This window comes from Pipistrellus kuhlii, unplaced genomic scaffold (assembly GCF_014108245.1).
Source record: "Pipistrellus kuhlii isolate mPipKuh1 unplaced genomic scaffold, mPipKuh1.p scaffold_m20_p_17, whole genome shotgun sequence".
Classification (NCBI taxonomy): Eukaryota; Metazoa; Chordata; class Mammalia; order Chiroptera; family Vespertilionidae; genus Pipistrellus; species Pipistrellus kuhlii.
Genome location: NW_023425482.1, coordinates 17,542,363 through 17,557,291, shown reverse-complemented (window position 1 = coordinate 17,557,291; position 14,929 = coordinate 17,542,363). Strand labels below are relative to the sequence as shown.

At 41.8% G+C, this 14,929-nt stretch overlaps 1 protein-coding gene across 3 annotated transcripts; it reads left to right on the top strand.

The window, feature by feature from the left end:
• Positions 1 to 85: 85 nt before the first annotated feature.
• On the top strand, positions 86 to 12,940 carry TXNL4B (thioredoxin like 4B). Of its 3 annotated transcripts, none has more exons than XM_036440456.2 (4): positions 86 to 295; positions 9,143 to 9,309; positions 10,731 to 10,882; positions 12,465 to 12,940. In XM_036440456.2, the coding sequence occupies exons 2-4, from the start codon at positions 9,178 to 9,180 to the stop codon at positions 12,628 to 12,630; spliced, it is 450 nt and encodes a 149-aa protein (XP_036296349.1). In that variant the 5' UTR covers positions 86 to 295; positions 9,143 to 9,177; the 3' UTR covers positions 12,631 to 12,940. The 3 variants fall into 3 exon arrangements, with proteins under 3 accessions (XP_036296349.1, XP_036296350.1, XP_045438686.1); XM_036440457.2 differs by lacking the exon at positions 86 to 295 and adding an exon at positions 787 to 806; XM_045582730.1 differs by lacking the exon at positions 86 to 295 and adding an exon at positions 9,613 to 9,785 and having other exon boundaries at positions 9,193 to 9,309.
• Positions 12,941 to 14,929: the final 1,989 nt, after the last annotated feature.

Sequence of the window (14,929 nt, the reverse complement as noted above, 5' to 3'; positions counted from 1 at the left end):
TTTAGTCAGGGCGGAAGTGACTACACGGCTTCCGGTCAGAGCCGATCCAGTGGGCGGGGACTAGGATAACCGGTTTATTGGGCTACGCTGGTTCATCTACTGCGCCTGCGCGTTCTCCTCTTCCGTTTCCGTCCCCCTGCAGTGGACCGCCCACGGTTGCTAAGCAACGGCCCCCGGTCGCGTTGCATTAGGGTCCCTGAAAGCTTCCGGCGGAAGAAAGAAGCCGCCCGCGTCCGGGATGACAGACCGGTCGCCGACAGTCCTCAGTTGGAGGGAGGAAGCTCGTACAGATAAAGTAAGTGTCGCCTCCCCTACCACCGACATCACTAAACGTTAATTGGTGACCCTTGAGCTACTCGGGTTGGAGCCCGCGGCGTGAACCTGTGTTTTTCAAGAGTGAACTGTGGCCGAAACCGGTTTGGCTCAGCGGTAGAGCGTCGGTCTGCAGACTGAAAGGTCCCAGGTTCGATTCTGGTCAGGGGCATGTACGTTGATTGCGGACACGTCCCTGATAGAGGGTGTGTAAGAGGCAGCTGGTCGATGTTTCTCTCGCATCGATGTTTCTAGCTCTCTAGCTCTCTTCCTTCCTCTCTGTGGAAAATCAATAAAATATTTTTTTTTTTTAAGTGAACTGTGTTTTCCACACCCGGTGGGGAATCCGGGTACTCGGGCATCGTCCCAGGGTCAGCTGTGTGGACTGTTTTGAAAGACGCGCACTCCTTTTAAATAAAACTCACCCGTCTGCTCACACGCAGCGGTAGCTACTGACGGTGTTTGGGGGTCTTTCTTCCCGGTTACTTCTGTTTGTAATTTTGTATTATAGTTCTAAGTTTTGCACCTAGACTGTAGAATGTGGTGTCACACTGTTTTGTAACTTCTTATCATGAGAACTTTACAGAATCTGAAATGTTCATCTCTAACACAGTACTTAGTGACTTTTAACAGTAAGTACATTGCAGAACTGTACTATCTTTTGTTTCACCAATCCCCTTTTAAATTGCCATTTAAACTAATTCCAGTGGTAGGTGTGGTGTGGTGTGGTGTGTGTGTGTGTGTGTTGGGGGGGGGGGTGTTTTTTTGTTTTGTTTTTTGTTTTTTTAGCTAATACCACTGTAAATGGGATGAACATTCTTTGTGTGTAAATCTTTGTGCACGTGTCTAATTATTTTCTAAGAGCTAATTCTCAGAACTGGAATTGTTGGTCAGAAAATATTTCAGCTTTCTTTCGAGAAGCGTTTTGCCTCTCTACGTTCCAGTGGAGACTGTGAATGCCTGCCCTTCATTCACACTCTTTTCATTTTTATTTAATCTTTACGTCTTTTAATTTGTTCACGATAGTATATTTATTGTCCATTTGTACTTTTTCTTTTGTGACTTCTCTTTTGGCATCCTTTGCTGTGGATATTTTCTTAGGTTTTGTCTCAGTGTCTCTCTCCTTCCAACATCTATCCAGTCTCCACCCACCCCCACCCTTTGACTGGTTTGCCCTCCCCTCACTTCCTCCTCTTTATCACTAACATACAGGAGTTGCTGTTTGTTTAAATTCTACCGGTGGGGCAGATTCAGCTTCTCTTTGACATTCCCTTTCATCAGTAATTTGTACTACAACTCACATCTGATGAAGCCCCTCCTGGCAATCAACTTCCCTACTTATAACAATTTCACTTCCTGTGTGAATTTTTATTAATTCATATCTTAAAATGTGGCTTGTCACACACACACACACACACACACGCACACACACAAGCACACAGGGAAAGAAATCCTCCTTTTCCATAGCATTAACCAACTTTGGAACTGAATTTAAAATATCAGGTATATCAATGGGTCTCATGGATAAATGCAGAAATAAAGCTCCTTGACCAAAGAGTTTCTTGATCATAAAATTAAGAACTTAGGATATGAAGTAGAAGGAACACTAGAGTACAGATTTGGTGGCCTGGCTTCCAGTCCTAATTTTTGTAGCTAGAAGTGTAACTACAAGCAAAGTAGTATGTAAAGTAAGGAGGTTGGGTTAGGCAGAGGGAAGCAGTAGCTGAATCCCCGAATTGCAGGCTGACCTACACAGCTGCCTTCTCCATTCAGCCACCTCCACCACACAGTCTGGTCACTGCTCCCTTCCATGGCCCCTCCAGGTGTAGGAGTAGGAACAGCACCCTGCTGTTACCCTGTTTCCCCGAAAATAAGACAGTGTCTTATATTAATTTTTGCTCCCAAAGATGCGCTAGGTCTTATTTTCAGGGGATGTCTTATTTTTCCATGAAGAAGAATACGGTACACATTTATTGTTAAATGAAAATAAAGGAAATTTAGTACCTGTATACAGTATGGTAGAACGGTAGTTGTCAACACAAACCAGACAAACTGTGAATCCTACAGCATCAAGAATTTACTCATTTATTCATTGGCAGTCATGTCATCTTCTGGAACATCATCGTAACAATCCAATTCCTGAATTTCCTGGTGAATTCCTTGTGACTCCATTTCTTTCAGAATCAGTGGACCAAATCTCTCATGTTTAGCCTATGGGGGGGGGGGGGGGGCCTGGGGGCCTTATATTTCACTCAGACAGAAACCTGTAAGTAGGTCTTATTTTCGGAGGATGTCTTATTTTCGGGAAAACACGGGTATGTGCCCAGCGCCAGTGGCTGCTCCCAGCCCCGGGCATCCTCGTCCAAAAGGGCTCACCCACACCGTTTCCGCTCCTCCCGCCGTCCTTCTCCTATTTTCTTTCTGTTTTTCTGTGTTTGATCTTTATTTCTTTGTTTGGATTGGGATGTCAATATCTCTACTTGTTTTTCTTTTCTTTCCCCCTCCCCCCCCCCCCCCTCCTTTAAATGGTCTGCCGAGCTCTGTAGAAGAGAGCAGCTGGGGTTTGGACACTGGCCCTTGCTTTTTTTTTTTTTTTTTTTTTTTAATTAAAAATTTTTAATATTGACATTATTGCAGCTGTTCCCCTTTTTCTCCCCTTTGCCCATCTCAACCGGTGCCCACCTTCTCCCTTGGCCTTCAGCAAACTATTGTCCCTGTTCATGAGGTATGCATGTATGTTCTTCCTTCTTTTTCCTTCTTCTTCAGCCAGTCATCCCCAGCCCCTCCCATCCTGGGCACCGCCCAGTTTCTTCCGTGCATCCTTGCTTCCAGTTCCATTTTTGTTCATTAGATTCTACATGTTAGTGAGATAATAGGATCTGTCTTTCTCTGACTGGCTTATTTTACTTAAAATAATACTCCTTATAGGTATGAAATTAAACTTGGTTTTCTCCCGCTAATTTATCTCATGCCAATTTCTTAGACCATTCAGAAGGACCTAGGAGACTAGAGGAGAAATATTTCCTCCTCATCAAAACCATTCTTTTGATGGCAGGGTTCTTGATAATATTCATGTTCTTAGCATCTCTTTCTTTGCCTTCAAATGAGTGATTTCTATGCCCAGCTCTAAGACAGCTCTTCTCCAAGATAAATTGGGTATGACAGTGAGATCACATTTTTACCTTATTGCACATTTGAATTTTCAATTTAGTACTATTGATAAAAACACCGCACAATAATCCTTTTTAAAAACCATAGTTTTAATGATAACATTTCTTTGCTGTTGGAAGAGGGACATATAGAATACTAATTATTACAAACTGTGACTCCTCTGTGTCGTCATTGTGTAAGAATCTTCACGTCAGATGTCTTGTCTGAGAGCAAGGCTATACCATTAGATCTGTCACCTGCCTTGTGGGACTTTTCATGCTAATCATACATGCCAGCTCTGATCTTAGTGTAACTTTGGGGTCGAGTTTTCCCACAGAGAAGCCTTTAAAACACTTCAATTTTATGTGGATCAACCTTATAATAACCTCATAAAACAGGTGCACAGTTCATCGCCATTTGATAGTCAGTCAAGGAATAAGCTTATGGTCACGATGCAATTAAGTCAAAGAGCCAGGATTGGATCCCGGCAGCCTGACCCAAACCCCATGTTACCAACTGACACCTACACACACGTTCAAACGACAGGAATGGGAAACTTCACAGCAATGAAAGCAACAGGCCCCAATTATCCTGAAAACAATAAACATCCCAGGATAAAACAGAGATAAACACAATGCCAATTTCCCTTTCCTGTGTGAAATGCTTACCTGCCTGCACATTTCTACAGTTCTGGATCCACTTAGGGCTCTGTAATTCATTATTTTAATACGTTTTTGAAAAAGTAAAAACGTATATTTCATGTTTTCCCCATGAGCATTTTTCTAAGAGCTGAGGATGCCGACCACCGCAGGGCACTAGATATTTACAACTCTCCATGACAGCTGTCAAGAAAGGAATGAACATGCCGAGAAGACGTGGAGAGAAGTATCTCCTCGCCCATTAGAAGGGACAGCTCGCCCTGAGCCCCCACGGACATGACATACCTGTGAAACACGAAACCAAGCTCCCCATCCCGAGGTCTGTCAGCACACAACCAGCAATGTCTCCTGCTAAAAACACTCGGCCCAGAGAGTGGCCGTCAGGACCGGGCGCCAGCTAGATACCACCCAAGCCCACTGTGACAGAGCATCCCGGCCTTCAGTGTGACGTCATGATGCACCATTGGGCACAGCTGCTGCGGCTCAGAGCCAGAGTCTCACATCCTGAAGGCCAGAGGCACCTAGTGTTCCTCCGTCTTTGAGGACAAGATGGATTGAAAAATGACACAACCCCCCAATATAGTCAATTGTGAGAATTTCAAGTTGAGAAAAATAAAGCAGACCCATTTATTCTCCCACACAAGCGATTCTCAGGCAATTCTTTTTCTCCAGATATCCAAAGATTCCACTTCCAGCAGCCACGGGTGCAAAGTCTGATAACAGTAATTTCACTAAGACCAACGACTTTTCATCTTTTCATCTTAAAGAATGGCCAACTCTCGCGGTCTGGTCGTGCAGCTATGCGTTGCTGGGGCTCCATCAGGACGGAAACGGTGTTTCTCACCACAAGCTTTGATTATCAGCAAGTGGAATGGACATGTTATCTGAATAAAGATTTTTGACCAAAATTCAGAAAATGATCTGAGAGAAACATAAACTCCAGCTAGTTTATAGATGTTTAGATGCCAAGCTAGTTCAGCCTCTTAGAGAGTGCTGGCGGGCTGGCGATGTTTACTTTTAATTCCTTGTGAAAATGAGGCAATAATCTGCAAGGTTCCTGTATATATGTATAAATTCTTCCTGTCTTTTTAGATCTGATTCCGTATTTTTTTGACTGCGTCTGCCATGTATAATAGCATTTTTGTGCATGCTTGATGTGACATACATGATACCACTTTGTCCATGTAAAATAGCTATTTATTGAATTTTCTTTTAAAAGCTGGATTGACTGTTTCCCCCCTCTCCATTGAAGCATCTTACACAGAATTTGTTACTGTTTATTAGAAGAATTGCGTTTGAGAGCGTTAAGATAACGATTTGCAATCATATGAAGAGATAACAATGCCTTTATTATCAAGTGTTAAGCACAATTCTTATAACAAACTGTGATAAATTCTTTCCCCCTCCTCACCCCCCCTTGGCTGCATTATTTTCATACGAACAAACCAAAAATCCATGGTGAGCGATTGCAGTGGGCTGATGTGTCTTTCTGTGGAGACTTGGGGATAGCGGTGGGTGCGATGGTGCTGTGACTAGAGCAATACTTCCTGCAGCCGCGCTCGGTGCCGGCTCTCCTCGGTCAGCTGCTGACTTTACTTGAAGGATGTAGAATAATTTTTAAACGATACTAAAGTGTGTACAATTAGGTCAAAGCATTGTGCAATTGTTTCCTATTAATTTGTACGACTGAGGGCCCTGAGTGTTTGAGGACGTCGGCTCTCACAGAGCAGAGTGATTTTAACTATTGAATTTAACCAAAGTCTCCAGTGACTCAACTCTGAATGTAAACTAATGGAGGAACCCCGGCCACCACGGAGATTGTTTGCCCAGTTTCAAAGCACATTGTCTACAAATGGAAACTGAAATAATTTATAAGAATATTGACATTACTATGTTTTTTAAAAAGTTCTTAATTTTTCACTAAAAGGAGGAAGCTATTAGTTTTATTATTAAATACGGTAGATATTAAAATTCCTCTTAGAAAACCAGTGATCCAATGGTCCCAGTTTGAGCTAAGTACCCTTGAGTATGAAATGAATTAGTGACAATCAGAACAAGTCTTAGTAACAGATATTCAAGAGGAAGTTGCTATTGTTGCATTGATTTTAATATTTGTACATAAACACTGATTTTTTTGAGCATTATTTTGTATCTGTTGTACTTTAATACCTGTACAGTTCCAGAAATAAAAATCTGGGAATCTTAAAAAAAAAAAAAAAAAAAAAAAAAAAAAAGAATGGCCAACTCTGTCTCCTCAGTTTCCTGTCGCCCAAACTGATTTCCCAAGACTCCAGAGGCCTCCCCAACCATGTGCTTCCCATCCCAGCCTGTCACTCTCCTGTGTAAGGAGGACCCCAAATCTCTCCTGCAGCGGCCCCAATCACTTCCATGGTGAACAGGCCCTTGTTGAGGGCTTGCTATATGCCAGGCGGCTTTTCAGGTGCAAGAATAGCCCTAGCCGGTTTGGCTCAGTGAATAGAGTGTCAACCTGCGGACTGAAGGGTTCCAGGTTTGATTCTGACCAAGGACACATGCCTGGGTTACAAGCTTGATCCCCAGTAGTGTGTGTGTGCAGGAGGCAGCCGATCCATGATTCTGTCTCATCATGGATGTTTCTCTCTCTCTCCCTCTCCCGTCCTCTCTGAAATCAATAAAGAAATATATATTTTTTTAAAAAGAATAATTGCAGGTGGGACATAATAAGCCCAATCATGTTTAATGGACTTTGAAAATTATTTTACCAGTGTGTTATTTTACTTGCAACATTTTAAGTGACCTTCAAGCTTGCACCTCATTTTGCAACATTTTAAGTGACCTTCAAGCTTGCACCTCATTGCAAAGGGCCCAGCAAGCCAGCCCTGGTCTATTGCTGACTCCCAGGGTCCTCTCTAGGACTCCATGGAATATAAATGCTCTCCTCTTTTTCTATATTGAGAGTTCTGTTCTCCAACAGAGATCTGAAACCTAAATAGGTTTCCTCCTATTTTCATGTATTTATGTAGCAAACATTTATTGAGGAGCCAGTGAGTTACTTAGCTAAGGATTAGAGAGAATGAAAATGGAATCAGGTGGAGGTATTTTTGTCATTAACGAGGAAACACATATTATATATTACCCGTCACAAGAAAATCATAGATAAAATATAAAGTGAGTTCAGTGAGAGAGGCTAATTTGACCTGAGAATATTAAGGTGAGCCTGAAAAGGAAGATAGCATAGGAACTGCGTTTAATTGACTGACAGAATTTGAAAATTTAGGAATGAAGGTGGTATTAAAGGGAAAATCGAGGAGAGGTTATGGTATCAAAATAGCCAGAATCTAAGAAAAATGGCATCCATTTTTAATTATTATTAACCAAAGAACTTATATGTACCTAGGCCTTGCCCATGGACACAGGCAATAGGTTGGTGAAGGCCTTGGGTGAGGCAGGACTTGGTGGAGGGGGTAAACAGGGAGATAACTGTGATCCTCTCAACAGTAAGGATAAAAATTTAGGCCCCAGAACTGAACCTCTGCAGGGCAAAGGAAGACGGGATCAGTACTAGAACATATGTGCACACACAGCGCTGGGTTTCAGGGAATTTGCCATCTGTGCAGTGGATAAGACAAGTACCAAAACAATTCTAGAACCTTATTCTAAAGCAGAAAAGAGCAATAGGACATTTAAGTTCTACATTAGACACCAACCCATTATTGTTTGTGGTTGTTGATCTTTCTTTATTTTGAGGTTGACCTTGGTTAATGAGATGATATGGGTTTCAAGTGTACATTTCCATGACACATAATCATATATTGCATTGTGTGTCCACCCTTCAAAATCAGATTATCTCCCATTACCATATATTCAGCCCTCTTTACATGTGGCTGGTACCTCATACTCACTTTGACCTTGATTGTTTTATATTATTGTGTGTATGCTTTTTGGCCTCTCTGCGTCTCGATGCTTCATCGTATATAAAAATTTCTTTATAGTAATTTAAGGTCTCATTCATCTCTATTTTCTTATTCTAAAAGAAAGTAAGAATTTATCTTTTTTTTTTTAATATATTTTATTGATTTTGTACAGAGAGGAAGGGAGAGAGATAGAGAGTTAGAAACATCGATGAGAGAGAGTCATCGACCAGCTGCCTCTTGCACACCCCCTACTGGGGATATGCCCGCAACCAAGGTACATGCCCTTGACCGGAATCGAACCCGGGACCCTTCAGTCCCCAAGCCGACGCTCTATCCATTGAGCCAAACCGTCCTCGGCGAATTTATCTTTTTTTTTAAATATATTTTATTGTTTTTTTGGTGTTTTTTTTTCAGAGGAAGGGAGAGGAATAAAGAGTTAGAAACATCGATGAGAGCCGAAACCGGTTTGGCTCAGTGGTGGAGCGTCGGTCTGCGGACTGAAAGGTCCCAGGTTCGATTCCGGTCAAGGGCATGTACGTTGGTTGCGGGCACATCCCCGGTAGGGGGTGTGCGAGAGGCAGCTGGTTGATGTTTCTCTCTCCTCATCGACGTTTCTAGCTCTCTTATCCCTCTCCCTTCCTCTCTGTAAAAAATCAATAAAATATATTAAAAAACAAAAAGAAAGTGCATACTGTTACCAGTAGCATAGACCATGCATCGCACGTGGGGAGAAATAGGGCAGCGGGGACTAGGCCAGTTGAGGGGAACAGAGAGAGAGAGACTTTTCACACTATATATCTTTCTATATTGTTGCTTTTTAAACTGGTAGACTTATTTGTCACCAGATTGTGCATTGGCTGTGTTCCTTTACTTTTTTGATTCTGTGTTTTGATACTGTGTTGGGGGGGGGGGGGGAACATGCATACAGTGTATCCCCAAAAAATGTAACACTGTAATAGTGTTACACTGTAACAGCTGATGCTCAATTTTTAAAATGAAGTGTATTATAATAAACACTGCCTTTATAATTATTCAAAGTGTGTGTACATTTTGGAGGGCCTATATTACCTATTCTAAAAATTAATTTTTTTAAAAAGTCTGCCTTTAAACATTGCAACTTTATTTCAGGACTGACAGTGAGGGATTAATTGGATTATTTCAAGATGAGCTTTCTGTTGCCCAAGCTGACTAGCAAAAAAGAAGTGGACCAAGCGATAAAGAGCACTGCAGAGAAGGTGTTGGTTCTCAGGTTTGGGAGAGACGAGGATCCTGTCTGCCTGCAACTAGATGATATTGTAAGTAAATATTTAAAATATTTTTTTTTTCTAATCTATACATTCTTACTTCAATATCTGCAAAGTACATGTGGGAACGTAGGCAGGGTCTGGGATATAGCTGTTCAGTTGTGAGTATGCTTTCACTAAGAGCTGAAGCCCTAAACCTGTGATGGTGCCGGATCTGTGCCGATGTTCTTCCCCACGAGCAGCTGTCCAAGCTCCTCTTCACCAAAGAGACAGTGAAAGAGCAGAAATATTATGAACAAGCTTCTGTGAACATTATCTCACAACATTGGTTTCTTTACGACTACTGTTCCCAAGGGGAGACATGAATGCCGGAGAGGCCAGGTGACTTCCCACAGCCACAGAACCACTAAGTTGCAGAGCTGGGATTGGAACTTTGTTTTCTCTCCTGCAAACCTGCTTTACTAGTGTGCTGCTCCCGTGTGCGCCCGATGATGACCTCTGACTTCACAACCTGTCTTCACACTCTGGTGAATAGCAAGGGCAGTTTGGGGCCCAGTAGGTTTATGTTTGTGTCTGTTTATTATGGAGAGAGACTTCCTCCAGAACTAACACCTCCTTCTATTGCTGATGTCACTGTTAAGTCACTGTTATGTTTATTATGGAGAGAGACCTACCCCACTATTTCTATTGCTGACATCACTATATGGATGGAGTGTAAAATCCTCATTATCATGATTAAATATGAGTATGTGATGTGTTACTCTGTGGGGTAAGGACCAGAGGGTTATACCTCAGCTGTAGGAGGAAGGTCTACCGCTAGAGGTCAAGAGCACAGACTCTGAAGCCAAGCTGCCTCAGTTCAAATCCATACCTGACTGCCTCCTAGCTGTGTGTCCAGGGGCAAATTACCTCCCTCTGCCTCGGTTTCCTCACCTATGAAATGGGGACTGTTACAGTGCATACCTCATAGGAATGTTATAGGATTAAATGAGTTAAAAGTGGAAAGCAGTTAGGATAGCACATAATAGTGCCATGTAAGTGTTTGCTTTTAAAATAGATAGATAGATATAGATATAGATAGGTAGATAGATATAGATATAACAATCATTTATGTGGAGATTGTAAGGAAAAATGTTTGGGGTAATTTCGATGTCTGTAGTACATATTTATGAATTGCTCTGTTTTTGCTTTAAGTAAGCATGGATTTTATAAATCCATAAAAAGTTCATAAAAACTTTACAACCAAAAGTAGAACAAAAATGAAGGAATATATTCATATAATCTATCCAGGGCCCTCTGATAACTGCCAACAGTGACTCAGACTGAATGATGAAGTTACACTGTGCCCAATGTGGAACTCAAACAGGCTAGATTCTTGGTCTGGGAGTTTTTTCAAACAGAATATTCTACTGAAACTTGTAGAAGAAGCATTGGTTTCATGTTGCAACCTGCATCTCTCTCCTCATTTGCAGCTTTCTAAGACCTCTTCTGACTTGAGTAAAATGGCTGCTATATACCTGGTGGATGTGGACCAAACTCCCGTTTACACACACTATTTTGACATCAGTTATATTCCATCTACTGTGTTTTTCTTCAATGGGCAGCATATGAAAGTGGATTATGGGTAAGTTAAGCTGACATGAAGCTGTAACGTCTAAAAGTTTCCTTTTTAGCAATTTCAGTATCTTACCTATTTGCATGCAGTGGTGGCTAGGTGAGCCTCTTACTGATACTGTCTCTTCAACAGATACTCTCTCTAATGTTTTTATGTGCAACGTGGTGCAAAATGAGTATTCTGGCATGATTGACAAATTTTAGTTTCTATTTAAGTATGAAAGAAGAGTACAGGCTGTGAAGCGCTAATCATCCTTCAGCCTAGAAAATATTGAACCATTTTCTTACAAATTCCCCAGGGATTTCACTTAAAACAGAATATGTCATTTTAAACTCTTGGGAGAGAGTTTGCATTTATAAAAGTACTCCTTTCAGCAAACTAAGACATGCTCCTCCTCTCTTGCTAAGTTTCCTGTCTTCTGCTAGGAAATAAGTTATTCTTTTGTTGAAGTTATTCTTCAACAAAGCCTGTCAAGTATAAGTAACATGAAGTCTTCTGTAATGCCTTCCACTCAGCCCAATCAGCATTCCAGTATTCAATACTTATTTTGAAAATACCCCTAATTTTTACTTTTTCTTAATGTGGTTGAGATATCCTCTTGTCTAGACCTGTGTACCTACTTTGTCATTATCAGTTTGAAAGTGTGTAAAATATTATGTGTTTTAAGTGTTCTAAAGGTATTTATGGTTCATTGAAATATTAGTTTGCTGTAATCTTTTCAGAAGATGATTCATGACATTACATACCAAACACCTTACAAGCATGTGAAAATTTTAATCCAGCAATTGCATTTCCAGAAATTTATTTGAAGGAAAGTAATTCTGAACGTGGGAAAAGTTGGCTCCATGGATACTTATTTCATCATTGTTTAGGAAGCAAAATATTTAGAACTTAGATATCCACAAAGGTCTACTAGATGCCAATTTACTCTGATGTTGTAGATCATGGTTAACTTTGAAAGAAACATGTTAGTTTTTAAGAATCACATTACAAAATAGAATGTGTGATATAATTCCCATTACTGTGAGGGGGGGAAAAAAGCACATAGAGACACAATATGATTGGAGGGATATATACCAAAATGTGGCAACCTTTTTTGTCTTAAAAAATTTCTGCAATGAACATACTTGATGTTCAAAATAGTGAAAAAGAAAAAAGGAAGAAGGGAAGAAAAATATTAACGCCACTAAGAAATAGAAGTGACTGGAACTTGGAGATCATGACTAAGGCTTTGCACAGTGCCTAGTCAAACACAACAGTGAAACAAACTATGCCCACATCAATACTCAGGGAATTCTACTTGAGAATGAGTTGAGAAATGACTAAAATACATTTTGAGCAGAAGCTTTTCATATGATAGAGCTTATGTGCCCACAACGCTGATTTTAGTCGTATATCAAATGGGCCCTGTAATTGCAAGTGAAAAAGTCATTGTTGGGCCTTACGTCTAAAGTCTGCCTTACAAAAAGAGCTACTGTTCGTTTTGTTCCTCCTGAAGGCAAGTAAATATTCAACGTTCTGAGCAAGTAAATATTCAGCAAGTAAATATTCAACGTTCTGAGCAAGGTTGTTTCTCTTCTATGCTATCTAGGTCTCCAGATCACACTAAATTTGTGGGAAGTTTCAAAACCAAACAAGACTTCATAGATTTGATTGAAGTAATTTATCGAGGAGCAATGAGGGGAAAACTTATTGTCCAAAGTCCAATTGATCCCAAGAATATTCCCAAATATGACCTTCTCTATCAAGACATTTAGCACATTAACTACAGTCAAAGCTGGAGAGAAAGGCCATCTCGAACCGGTACCCGAAGGCAGCTGTGCCGTTTTCTGGAGTCCTTTGGAAAGGTGCTCAGCGTCCCAGCGGAGAGAGGTTGGACTTGTATGAGCAATACTGGCCGGAGTGGAAGACCCCGCGGGGACTGTGACAACCTGGGAAGCTTAAGTGTTTATTCCTCTCAGACCTCAGAGCAGTCAACTGTGATCCATTTCCTTTGCATGATTTGTTTGACTTTTCTTTATACTGTGCTTTTCTTTATCTCTTAACATAATACAGAATTTTCCTAAACATTGGCTACTACAATTTGATTTAACTATATTTATTTGGCACACAAGTAAAATGAGAGAATACGAGGTAAGGACTCAACTATGAGGTAAAGAGCAAAAATACTTATTTTCTACTCTATATGTACATATATCTTTCTCACCCTCAACCTTGCCCGTTCCCCGACTCACATATTTCTATTACTCGTGCTCTCTGATCTCCAGTCCTAATTGTCCCAGTTTCTCTTGGAATGAATAATTCTCCACTGTTAGCAGACAAATTTCTTTTATTTTGGAGCCTTCCTGGTTCACACTTTGAAAACAGTGGCCTGGTTTGCAAATTTACTAGCTTTGCAAATTTACTAGCTTTGTGCTATTAAATTGCCCAGGAAGTGAGACTTGAACCTTTACTATCTAGTACCCAATCTGAGCTAAAGAATTAACTACCTTTAATAAGAAGAAACAGAGCTCTCCCAGAAGTCAGAGTTCAACCTCTTCCTGAGACAGAACTGCTTCAAGGGCTCATGCCTAGAAAGAGAGAGAGAATCAGAATTTTTAGAAAGTGTAAGGACTGCTTTTTCCATTTGGAAGAAACCTACCATCCACAGGAGTCAATGCATTGTTGTGGTATTTAGCTGGTTAATACTCACAAAGGAAGAGAGCCAAAGGGAAGCCAGACATCAGAAGCATGGTCATCTGGAAGCTACAGCTTCACGCTCGCTCCCCGGGAACCACCAGCCCATTCCCTGCAGATACAGGGGGAAAGGATCAAACGAAGGGGGAGATGGGCGCCTGTGCAGTGACGTAGGGGAGGTGCTTATCAGTCAGTCTGCCTGGGAACAATGGATTGGCTAGGCCGGTGGAACCACCACAAGTGCTCGAAATCTGGGAAGGTTAAAATGCCCTCAGAGTTCCTTCCCGCTTGCTTGCTCTCTTGCTCCATGACCCACGCTTGCCCGTGCCTTCGCCTGTTCTCTCTCCGTTGCCATGTGGCCTTCAGCAGCTGTGTGGCCCCTGGCTATGCAGACTTTGCACAAAGGGGACCACAGCCAGGAGCACAAGCTAAGCAAGCCAGGTGCTGATCTGGACTTTCCTAAGGAGCAGAAACTGTGGTCAGTGGCCTTAATTCTGTCCCCAATGAAGGCAAGATCGGACTTCTTCCATGGCGAGACTGACAGAGATGGGGCCTTGGAGGAGACCCCCTTAATTTTACATTATCAGCTTGCCACGAAACCTCATCCTCCAGAGGGCTCTCGGGAAATGTTTTTCTCGCAGCACCCTGAGAACTCCTCTTCCACCGATAACAAGCGCAAGCCACCTGAGCTTCCAGTTTCACAAAGAAATGCTCTGCAGGGCCTCCCAGAAGAAACATTCCAGAACCCTTTCAGACAGGAAGCTCTTTCTCTAACTGAACTCTTTTCTGCTATAAACCTGGAGTACATCGCCCACCCGCCATGGCTCTGTGGTTGAATGCCGACTAGGAGGTCACAGTTTGATTCCTGGTCAGGACAAATAAATAACCAGGTTTTGAGCCTGATCCCCAGTGCAGGCGGGCATGCAGGAAGCAGCCAATAAATGATTCATCATTGATTTTCTGTCTCTCCCTTCCTCTCTGAAATCAATAAAAATATATTTATAAAAAATTTAAAAAAAGGATACAGCAACGAGCTCAGGATTTGTATTCAGACACACCTAGATTCAAGATCCAGCCTCACTACTTAATAGCTGCATAACCTTAAACAAATCGCTTAACTCCTCAGAGTCTCTGCTCCTTGTCTGTAAAACAAGGGTAACGATGACCTTTCTGAGAGCCGCCTCGGCAGGCTCTCAGTCAGTGAGTGTGACCCGGCCGTGGGACAGTTGGTACCTCCATAGGGCTGTCCCGTCAGCCTGCGGTGTTTTCTGACACACTCCCCGTACGCGCTGTGCCACTTGGCGGCTGCTGTACCATAAAGGAGAGGATAAACGGGTCTAAGCACACACACCCCCAAAAAAAACAAAAAAACAAAAAAAA

Excerpts from the sequence above, each read along its gene's own strand:
- TXNL4B (XM_036440456.2), top strand. The coding sequence starts at position 9,178 with ATGAGCTTTCTGTTGCCCAAGCTGACTAGCAAAAAAGAAGTGGACCAA. Across the intron at positions 9,310-10,730 it reads GCCTGCAACTAGATGATATT|CTTTCTAAGACCTCTTCTGA; the intron begins GTAAGTAAATAT and ends CCTCATTTGCAG. Across the intron at positions 10,883-12,464 it reads CATATGAAAGTGGATTATGG|GTCTCCAGATCACACTAAAT; the intron begins GTAAGTTAAGCT and ends TATGCTATCTAG.